This window comes from Daphnia pulicaria, chromosome 2 (genome assembly GCF_021234035.1).
Source record: "Daphnia pulicaria isolate SC F1-1A chromosome 2, SC_F0-13Bv2, whole genome shotgun sequence".
In the NCBI taxonomy this organism is placed as follows: Eukaryota; Metazoa; Arthropoda; class Branchiopoda; order Diplostraca; family Daphniidae; genus Daphnia; species Daphnia pulicaria.
Window position 1 is genome coordinate 10,531,093 of NC_060914.1, and position 11,184 is coordinate 10,542,276.

At 39.5% G+C, this 11,184-nt stretch overlaps 1 protein-coding gene across 2 annotated transcripts; it reads left to right on the plus strand.

Moving 5' to 3' along the window:
* The first annotated feature begins 65 nt into the window (after window positions 1–65).
* LOC124326434 (major facilitator superfamily domain-containing protein 6-like) lies at window positions 66–8,904 on the plus strand. Of its 2 annotated transcripts, XM_046785266.1 has the most exons (8): window positions 66–401; window positions 461–541; window positions 1,588–1,807; window positions 4,549–5,038; window positions 5,107–5,270; window positions 5,326–5,529; window positions 5,602–5,769; window positions 5,847–7,894. In XM_046785266.1, exons 4-8 carry the CDS (start codon window positions 4,947–4,949, stop codon window positions 6,032–6,034), a joined length of 816 nt encoding a protein of 271 aa, XP_046641222.1. In that variant the 5' UTR covers window positions 66–401; window positions 461–541; window positions 1,588–1,807; window positions 4,549–4,946; the 3' UTR covers window positions 6,035–7,894. The 2 variants fall into 2 exon arrangements, 1 of the variants encoding a protein (XP_046641222.1); XR_006915560.1 differs by lacking the exons at window positions 66–401; window positions 461–541; window positions 1,588–1,807 and adding exons at window positions 4,171–4,278; window positions 8,238–8,904 and having other exon boundaries at window positions 5,847–6,533.
* The last annotated feature ends 2,280 nt before the right edge of the window (window positions 8,905–11,184 follow it).

Genomic DNA, 11,184 nt, shown 5'->3' on the forward strand with positions numbered 1-11,184 from the left:
GAAAAGGGCAACACCGCTTCTCTTCCTACGGCAGTTCGTCTGCACTCTGCAGTGTGCAGTCACTAGTCAGTTAGTTGACAATCTCCACAGCAAAGATATGGTGAGTCTGAGCACAGACTGCTATCAGAATATTGTTTGCATAGTTTCCATCATTGAATTTTATTGTAGTGACTAGTGAGCTGGTGAAGATCAAATACCTGAAAAAGTGAACTTCAGCTATACCTACCTATGTGAATACCAGCCATACCAGATGCTATATTTTCCCTGAAGGCCTGAAAGAACAAGAACACAAAAACAAATCTCTTCTAGATAAAAATTTTCGCTAGTGAGAGAAGAAGGCTGACAGGTAGCCCAGTTTTTGCCTGCCGGTTTGACGGGTTGTCCATCAGGTTAACCTCCAGGTAAACGTTACTGTAGTATTTATCAATCAATCTGCTAATACTGATTTTCAAAATTACAGTGTGATTCTTCCACCGGTCAGTGCCAATTGAAACAAAATGTCGCCAATCATAAATACGATCGCTGTGGTTCCAGATGTAATGTATGAGCCCCTTTTCTAATAATCGTCTTAAACTAATCTTACATCATTTCACCATATAGCTAGGCTTTCCCTTTTACTACATCCAATTATATTACTGTGACATTTAACATTTGGCATTAGGGTGAAGAATTCGGTAACTAAGAAACAGCTAGCTGTTTTCACCTGTACACGCGTGCTAAGTTTATTTATTTGGCCATTGAGATCTGACAAATTAATCTCAATTTGCATAGTACCAGCCGATAATCCTGGCAAAATATTTTCTATTCAATTTAAATCTCCCTTCAGGACTGCCTCCCTCTCGATCAAATCCTTTTGATCACCCTGTTCTCCTTGTAGGAAAGACGAGAGCGAGTCTACATAGATCTCTTGACGTAACGTGAAAAGACTGTTGACCCTGACCCCTTCTTTTTTTTTCATACCTAGATCTTATGCTGCGTAGCTATCCGCATTCTGATCCCGGTATCCTCTACTATTTAAACAGTTCTGACGCCGTTGTTTACAATCGACTCCCAGATGATAAAAATGCTTACTTTGACTCGCTGACTGAACTTACTTTACCACTTATATCGGTATGTATATTGTAAGTAGACACATACGTACGCTCTATCAAATAGTGTTTACCACAGAAACAAATTTTAACGACGACAGAACGCAGCATTACCGGAGAGATTGTGTATTCTTGCGTCCCTCCCTAAATCCCGTTTATTACTTACTCTGTTTATTGGACCTGGAACATTTGACGTATTCAAATGACGATCACATATCTGTCTGTGCATTTAGTTCTTTCGGTTTTCTTCCACTTTTCGTGTAGGAGTAAGGGAGAATCTAAATCCTACGACGGTATTGGAGATAGTCGTTACTTAGTTCATGTGCTAGCCTATGGCTATTCGAATCCAGTAATTTGTTTGGTTAGTTGTTTGTTCGTCAAACATGTTCAGCCGGTGACTAGAAAAGATTAACAATTATGACCTGTCTCTTATTCAACTTTTCCTTGGTTGTTGTTTCTGTCAATATTTCTTGTAATCCATTTTTCGTTTTTCATTTAGATAAACAGCATCCCGTTTGGAATGGAGAAACTTTGGATGTCGGTCGAGTTACGGATTTCTTTCCTCCCATTCTTTTCAAAATGTCCTCGTGTACGCCCATGTGAATGTGGGTGTATTCACGAGGACATCCTTTATACCCTATCCTGTCTGGTGTAATTTAATTCTTCAGCGGATGGATGGATCAACTGTAGATGCCTGGATGCATTTCCCAGGCGCCAAGGTAGGACAAAATAATTTCTATTTTCTTCCTTTTTTGACTGTTTGGTGGCTGGCGTCGATTGTCAATCGTGACAAAGTACGTAGATTCCTGCACGATGATTTCCGTATGCGGTTGACTTGACTTGCGTTCTCTTGCCGTTTTTGTTTACTCATCTAACAGCTAGGGTTCGTTGCATAACTCAGAGTTGTTCGTTTCTCTATCTGATTTCTTCGTTTTCACTGCGGCTGTGATGGCAATTGTAAAATTAACAGCTCTTGCTCCCCTTTTACATTTTATCTGATAATGTGACATGATACTACGACAACTAGCCGTCATTATGTCGACCCCACGGGGAAAAAGATTTTATCAATGAATTTAATTTTCAACGGAGTTAGGAACATAGGAAAGTATATAATAGAGATTTCTGGAGCTTAACGATGTTTGTAGCAAAAGGACACGAAAAGGTTCCATGTATATTCACATCGACGTCAATGTATTTGTCCGTATTTGTCTACAGCTTAAATTCCGTGTTAGATTTTCTTTGGCCCGCGTGGAGCAATAAGGTGACACCATCCAGGCGATTGTTTTCGTCTTGATGTTAAGTCGTCTAAATTTTATTACTACGATCTTTTTTCTTAATTAAATACCACGACGATTGCGTCGTAATGTTCGAGGGGACGCTCTATTGGATTATCGACCATTTCGCATCGAGTGTAAATGCAATTTTGATTGGCCAAAAAAATCTTTGCCTTAACCAAAGATTCGCACTTCCGCTCCGATCCGCAGCATTCCACACTGAAATCGTTTTCGTATCTTTTATCTGGTCAATTTTTCTTTTCTGCTGTTTCTGTCGGTGTAGGGTTGAAATGACGACAACTAAACACGAACTACCAACAAATACCCTTAAACAAACGAGAGAAAGTTGGAATTTAGCCGATTGAAAAATTGCCGTTCCATATAACGACATCATCTTCTAAGAGACTGAAGTAGACAAATCGGCGTGTAGTATTCTTTTTGTCCTTTTCCGTTCTCTCGGTTTTAGCTACTGCCGACTAGTGAAAACCACATCTTATTTTTACTTTACCTTGTTCAAAGAAAATCGAGAGGCGTCCTCTCTCTCTCAAATGGTGGGCGTGCCAGTAAGTCTTACCTTTTAGTAGCGAGTCGTGGAAATAACTCTCAAACAATTGATGGTGCTCGTTGATGACGTTGCTGGCCGATTTCGGTGTTGTTTGATCCACAATTTATTCCACAATCCGCAATTTGCTTTGGGCCGTCCAAGTAAAACCGCAGTCCCATTTTCAACAGGAAACCCTTCACTATTAAACAAGCAACTTTCTGACCTGGCCTATCTGGAACATTTTCGCTGTTCACGATTCTTTCGCTAATGCCAACATACCTAACTAAATTAAAGAATAGCTTCTAAATTAATAGCTTCTCCCCGAACACCCCGATCCCTTTTTTGCCTGGAAAATTGTGTTGGCCATTTCATTATTTTGAGTTTTGACCCTCTTCTTCTTTGTGTAGTGCACCGTCGTATAATTAGAAGGTGGCTGTGTGTTATTTTCTCTCACACAATCTCTCGACTTTTTCGCCCGTCCTTCTGCTGGGCGTATAAGTATTTGAATTCTATTCAACGAGAATAAATCTATTCAGCCTTTACTAAATTAAAGAAAAGCCTCAAGAAAAGCCTATTTTGTGGTGTTGAATATGTCATTAAAGTCTCAAGTTCAACTAAAATGCAATGAGTGAATGATGAAAACCAGCAGCAAGTCTGCTCTTGCCAAGTTGCCTACTAACGAACAAGATGAACAAGATCTCTATCAAGACACACCTTATTCTATTAACAACAGGAGTGTTTTTCGTTTCTTTCTTTTTTCCGGAGAACCACTTTTACGATGGGACGATATCATCAGCAATGTTTTTTTTGTTGCAAACGCAATTAGTTCCATTAAGTGAACCAAGACCGGGAACATATGCAACACAATTACTTTCTATTGGTGTAGAAAAAACTTGATAATGAATAAGTGTTGACTGAAACGGAAGCAGCATTCACTTCTTAATCTCTGGTTGTCTAAATATTTCGCTCCCTAATTGAACCATCCCCCGTTTTGTTGCCTTCCGTGAAATCGCTTTATTATTGTCCGCAGCATGAAAGTATTTGTAACTCTTGATAACTTGCTTTTGACTTTGAGCGTACGAGAAACCCAACATTTTCCTATGTTAAGCATAGACGTTTTCTTTTTCAGAGTTCTACCTCGTAAAGAACCAAAAAAGTTATAGCGGTACGCGCGTATTTGAAATTTGAATGACACAAGTAAAAAAAATAGTTATAATATGTAATCTAAATGAAATTTTATTTCGATTGAAAACGAGAAAAATTAAAGCATGAATAAAAGACATTGAACCAGCCTTACAATCAATAATGGCCAACTTGCTCGGCCGCTACCTCCAGCGCAACGCACGTCAAGAACTGGTGGACTCATTTGAGGGTAATGAAACCCCCCGTCAAGGTAGTCAACTGCTGGACACTGATATGGAGTGAAGACGACCTAGTCCTTTTACTGTAGAGGTTTTGTGATGGGTCGACACTTTCGTGTTTTCCCATATAAAATTCAACTCGTACAGTGCCAAGGATTCGGTAGTCCACACTCTTAAACACCAGTGCACTGCAGCAACTCCGTTGACGGGTTCATCCACCGATTCTTTCGGATTGTCACGAGGAGGAGCGTCATCGTAACAATGCAGTAAAATTATTTCAGAACGACTACAACATTAAAAGAATGATCCCCGTTTTGTGGATGGCTTTAGAAGATGGATCCGAGGTTGATCAGAAGTCTAGCGACTTCCAATGTAGCACTTATGGTGAAAAACTGAATCTCCTTCAGACTGTGTATTCTCAAAACAATCAAACGAAAAACAACCCGATCACCCACTAGCCTACCGTACGTGCCGCTCTCAGTGCGTCGTTCAGATCAACCGCTCCGACCTTTGTTCTGATAAAGTCCGTGAAGATGTCGTCAATTCTCAGCTCACATTCTGGATATACTTGCTGCTTCGTTCCGTCTTTGAAGTGTTCGTCATAGGATCTTACACTTTATTCAATGGAGCCGCTTTGGTTTTAGTCAACGAAGTCCGTGGTGACTTTGGATTCCAGAAAATGTTTGGATTCATCGGGTACGCAATATTTTCACCAATATCCGGAGCCCTGATGGACCATTTAAGTACAAATGAAAATGAAACAAATTTCCGGTATTAGGCGGTAACATATTCTATATTTTGTAGAAGAAGGCACAATTTCATCTAATTTCTCTCAACAGGCCGGCGTTCTTTCTATTTGCTGGTTTATTTGGTATTGCAGCTTTTGGAATGTTAACGATTGACCTCAATTTTAAACCTCCAGCGGAAAAGCTGATGAAAAATGTGATATCTCTGCTGAAAAACATCGAGCTGGATGTTCTACTTGCCGTTTGCGTAGCCTCAGGTAAAAATGTTTGAGAACCGCTAACACAGCAACTAGCTAAACATTCTTTATACAGGATTCTTGGTGGGGTGCACGGGAAATTACTTGTTCTTATTTTTGGAAGAAATTGGTGGGACCAGGTCATTAATGGGGCTGTCGGTCACTATCTCTTGTTTAACAGCGATTCCATTGCTTCTGTTATCGGATACCATTTTTCGTAAATTTAGTATTCCCAACGTTCTCGTCTTTAGCCTTTTTACCTTCGTCATACGTCTAATAGGTATATGTTTTGATTTTATTCTATTAAGTTTAATCTGTTGTATTTCAAACCCAACTGAGTCTGATACCCAAGGATATTCGTACATCACCGACCCGAACTTGTGTCTCGTATACGAGTCTATTGAAGCCAATAATGGTGCTCTGTCCCTGACATCTTTTATGATCTATGCCACCCAACTGGGGACGACGTCCACTGCGACTTCCATTCAAGGATTGATTTCAGCGACCTACTTCGGACTAGGTCTGTCAAGACTCCAAATGAAGAAATTTAAGGATTATCGACTTTATTCATTTAGTAATTGATGTTGGGTGATTTAGGGGCTGGAATCGGAAGCTCGGTCGGCGGAGTCCTGATCGGAGCGTTCGGCAAGCGAGTGGTTTTCCGCATTTTGGGAGTCATCGCTTTCCTCACTGGATTCCTCTACTTCCTTTTTAATATTTTTTACTTGCGTCCAAAGGCCAATGAAAAAATAACACTACCGTTGACAAGACTGATTCAAGTGTAAACGTGAAGGTCGAAGAAATTCAGTGACATTCAACGTCCGTTAGTCTTTTTATAGCAAACAGCATCTAAGCAAACTTCTCTCCTATAAGCCATTAAATTGGTCGTTAATTGACTAACTTTTTGACTAAACATTTTTTAGCTCATTTACAGATTGAAGCCTATGAAATATTTAGAATTTTAAAGACTAAAAGAATTTCAGTTATTGTCATAATAATTTGATAAATCAATATATAAGAAGTGTCAGTATATTTATTTTTTGTTTACCCTTTTGACCAAGTGGGTAACATCGCGTCGCTTCCATCTTCTAGAATCCAGTAGTTTTCGGGACTTCCCTGAATCGGACCAATCTTCAATTAGGTAATAAACATACCATTTGCTTCATTTCATTATGTTATCCGTTTATCTAATTCGAGGAACAAGGACAAAAAATGGGTTACAAAAGCTATCGGCAGCAGCAGAGCACCCAGACACGTTTGAATCCAATTTCCATTCCTGCATTGGTTTAATTTAGTTTTAAAAAGTAGATTTTACGAATTTTAAATTAATGAGAATCCGAGCTTAAAACGATTTCTTGAAAATTCACACCGTTTCGAATCGTCGGTTAAGAATTTAATCTGGTATGCGCTTGGGCTTGGCACATACGACCAACACGAGTTGGCTCCATTAGGATAAGCCTTTTTGTTATTTAAGATTTTTATTCAGTTACCACTTTATTTTAGACAACAATGATCGACACCCTTGCATTGCCACAAATGGAGACGTCCGCCGCTGTCTTAGTTCAAGTTCATTTCATAGACGGTTTATGAGCTTACGAATTTTTTGTAAAAGCGAGTCAATTGAAAAGTGCCTCGAAGAACAAATGTGGGAGGGTAAAGCAAAAGTCATTGCGTGCCGACAATCGATTAGTGAATGCGTTTTTAAAGAGCGCGCGTAATGATCTCGCAATGGCAACAGTTCGCTGTTTAGAATAGAATGCGTCATTCCCAAAGTCAATCGTCATGACCTATGAATAATCGAACAATAGGAAAATGGAAAGGAAGAAAATATAATGTGCTATATGGACTTTGGCAATTCCATTATGACTTTTCAGTTGAATGAAATTGTACGAGAATAAGGAAGTATAGCCTACGTCAGCAGCGTTTCCTATTAGCTACCGCATTTATGTAAAGAAACGACAAGATTAAAATTCAATTTTATTTTCTAAAAAAGTAAGTTTTCTAGAGACAAAATTGAATGTTATTAAATTTTTTCTTATTAATGCAATGCGAAATAAAGTAACTTTTTATGAAACCTTGACAAAAAGATGGTACTTAAAATTGAAGAATTAAAGCATGAATTGTTAATTGCCCTTTCGGCTCCGTGAACAAAATCAGCTACCAGTATTTTTCTGAACCTAACCTAACCTTAATTTTGTCGGCCATAAACGGTTTTCCCGAAATGTTTTTCATAGAAAACATTGTTTGCCTTTTATTTTGAAATTTCCGTGTACGATTAATAAAAATGACAATCTAAATGTTGCTAATGCTAAGTAATAAAAACACAATCAAATGGTGGTTTTAGTTTAAGATATTTTATTGAGACATATTAATTCAAATCAGCAGGCACACTCATTTTCACACACACATTCATCCAATTCAGACTCCATTCATTCACACGAAGAGGAAGCGAAAGAAGAGAAGAAAATGGCGAGAAAAAAGGGGAAAAGGAAAAAAAGAAAAGCAATCAGATGAGAGTCTAGAGGGAGAAATCACTTGGGTGGAAACTGTTGTTGAATAGCAGGAAGGTCGGTTAAATTTGCAATTAGAAATTTTGGCAGGTGCACGTTGTTCTTATCGACATTCCCTTCGTGGATTTGTGGTAGTTTTTCATTCCTCGACGATACTGGGCATCAATTGAAAATAACCTACATTGGATAATGTGTGCATTAGTAATGATTCATTCAAACTGGTCCCAGTTTGAGCCGAGATGATGGTTACGTCAAAGGGGGAACGGGAACCTAAAAACTGAAGCCGTCCTGCCTAAAAAATGAACTCAAACGTTGGTTATAAAATTCACACGTTCTAGAATAACCGACTATCAATCCTTCAATATTTTTCGGAAACAAAATGATTATTAGCAGAAACATGATTATGAAAACATCGAGATTCACCAACTATCTCAGTCACAAAATCATTTCCGGTTTATGTTTTTCTTCTTGTGGGTAGTAACGCCATCGGTCCTCTTCGGTCCTCTTCGGTCCTCTTCGGTTCACGCCATCGATCCTCTTCGGTCCTCGCCATCGGGCCTCTTCTTTCCTCGCCAACGGCCCTCTTCGGTCCTCACCATCGCTTCAGGGAAACATAAACCGGTCACAAAATCGTGCTTCAATAAGCTGGATGGAATAACGATGCTTAAAATAAAAATGCTAAAGCTAAAATCACTCGTTTCCTAAAACATGAAAGAATTGATTAATCAATTAGACTTTTGCGTGCGAATTCACCCAACGTGAGTCATTTTAAAGACAGGGAGGTCCCCAGTAAATAGGTTCTTCCGTCCATCCTATGACGTCACCATCACTCGATCATCCCGGTACCTGTTTGATGTAATCATTATTAATGCACACATTATCCAATGTAGGTTATTTTCAATTGATATCCAATCTCGTCGAGGAATGAAAAACTACCACAAATCCACGAAGGGAATGTCGATAAGAACAACGTGCACCTGCCAAAATTTCTAATTGCACATTTAACCGACCTTCTTGCTATTAAGTAACAGTTTCCACCCATAATGATTTCCCCATAGACGACCCGATTGTGAAAAAAGAAGAAAATGAAAGCGAAGAATTAGTGAAAACAAATGGAAGGTAAAAAGTTGCAAGAGAGAAAGAAGAAAGACACAGAAAAAGTAAATTTTTTTTTTTTTTTTGTTTTTTGTTTGTTTGTTTTTGGTTAATTTTGGGACTTTTTTTTTTTTTTTTTCTTTTGTTGTTTTTGTTTGTTTGTTTTGGGAGCTTTTGTGAGTTTTTTTTTTAATTTAAAAAAAAAAAAAATCTATCGAGATCCGGCTTGAAGGATTTCGTAGACTTTTCTGCATCTGTCCAAAGTCCCCCAAATGGTAACGAATTTCTTTTTGGCTGATCGATGGTGGATTCGAACATTGTGTTCAAAGTTGAGCTGTCTCAGCAAATAACAGCTGGAATAACGATTCTTAGTAAGATCTAGCTTTCTGCATTCTATCGTCACAGGTAGATTATCAATCACGTCGCTACAGGCGGCCCTGCGTCCCTCAGCATCTCCTTGGGTAATGTAAAGATCATCTTCAAAGAAACTTAACTGGACCCCATACTGCTCTTGCAATCTCTTAATGTTGGATCCAGCTCGTCCGATGACTCGTCCGCAGTCTGAATTCTGAATTCCAGTCACGACAATCTCGTCATAGTTTACTTCTTGTTTCACGGATGACAAAATGACAAAATCGGGTGATGACGCAGTCAAAGAAGGCTTTTCCGTTGGCCATTTAACTTCTTTTTCAGCTATTACGAGGCCTGTTGGAGAATTTTTTGTCGAGTCTGCTTGACCTGTTTTAGTAATTTTAGTGACTTCGATTGGGGGTAAAATCGTCTTGGTGGTTTCTTTATTCTTTAGTTCGCTTGATGCAGCCGACGGCTCGATTTTTTTGTTTTTCTCTTCTGCAATCAGTTGCTGAGTTCTTGGCGCAAGAGTCTCGGACTTGACAATTGTTTCTATACCGTCGAAACTCGTCACCGTGTACCCATTCATGGGTTTATTCTTATAGCGAATGTCGCTAGATGCGAATTGAATGTTTGATTCGGCAGGGGCGGCTGAAACGGGGCGTTTGGTTCGGTCACGTTCCGGGATGAAAAATGGCCTGAAGGGCAGTTGCTTTGAAACGCCGTTCCTTAATTCCAGGTCCAGTTCGAAGCCGCATGTTTCGTCACTGGTCATTTGCTGTTCGGTATTAGCCAGAGTTTGGCTCGGGAGTTTGTTTATTTCAGAACCAAAGTCTTTTGTCACCGTTTTGGTGAATTGGAGAGTAGACGTCACTGGCTCGTCAGCACTTTTTGATTTTCTAATTTCAACTGTGGTGGTATTACTACTACAGGGCTCATTTCGTGGTGTCCATTTGCGTTTTCGTAAGTCGCAAAGGTCTTGGACCATAAAACGGATGCGGTTGGGCAATTTATTTTCTTTTGTGAGCGATTCCAGAGCCTGGAAGTAAGAATTCATAATTCCGATGTTTTTCGAATTCTCCAAGCCTTTTCCGATTGTTGTTAATAAGCGACACAAGGACTCTATCGCTTCCTCATCTGACGGTGTTTGAATAAGTCGACGGATACAGTTGTGCATAACATTTTCAGTTATATTTCCGACTTTGTAGAGTTCTCCAATGAACTTGATGTTGCCTAGAGTTATTCTTCGGTTCTTGTCTACGAGAGCAATTAGTTCAGTCTCAAGTAGTTTCTTCTTCTCTTTCGAGTCTGCCTTTTGTACTTCTTCTCTCTTCTTTTCAACGTCGACTAGAGAATCGCTATCCTTTTGGAACACTTTTTGGCAGCGAGAAAGTAATAATTTTCTGAATGATAAACTTTCAGTTGGATCGGTTGAAGATGCGACTTGTTTGGTGGCCAATGCCTGGCACATTTTAGCGTATGTGGCGGCATACATGGGTTCATCCAGAGCTTTTTCGAAAAACAGCTTGATCACTCCAGATAACCTCTCTTCGTTATTAATCTCCAGAGCTAGAATCTTTGCCAAGAATCGCTCATGGCTGGCTGGCGTCATCTTGTTTAAAATACCGCGGACGGTGTTGAGAACAACATCTGTAGCTGATGTGACAGTGGCTGCAACGGGCGTCGCTCTTCTTGGCTGCCACACTTTCGATGTATCAACGACACGCTCTGATGGTTTCACATCGAACAGCTTTATCTGTCTTTTTGGTGGTGGTGGTAGTGTTTCAGTTATTTTGGATGAGCTCATGCTCATTGTGACTTTACGGACAATCTGAGAAGGAAGACATTCGGGTTTTTTATTGCCAAAAGATTTTCTCTGCATCAGAAATGCACGATCGTAGATTTTCGGTAGGGAATAAGGCAAAACTGTTGTTATGTGACTTGTGTTTGTCTGAGTTCCCTGAGAGGTTGCGTTCGGC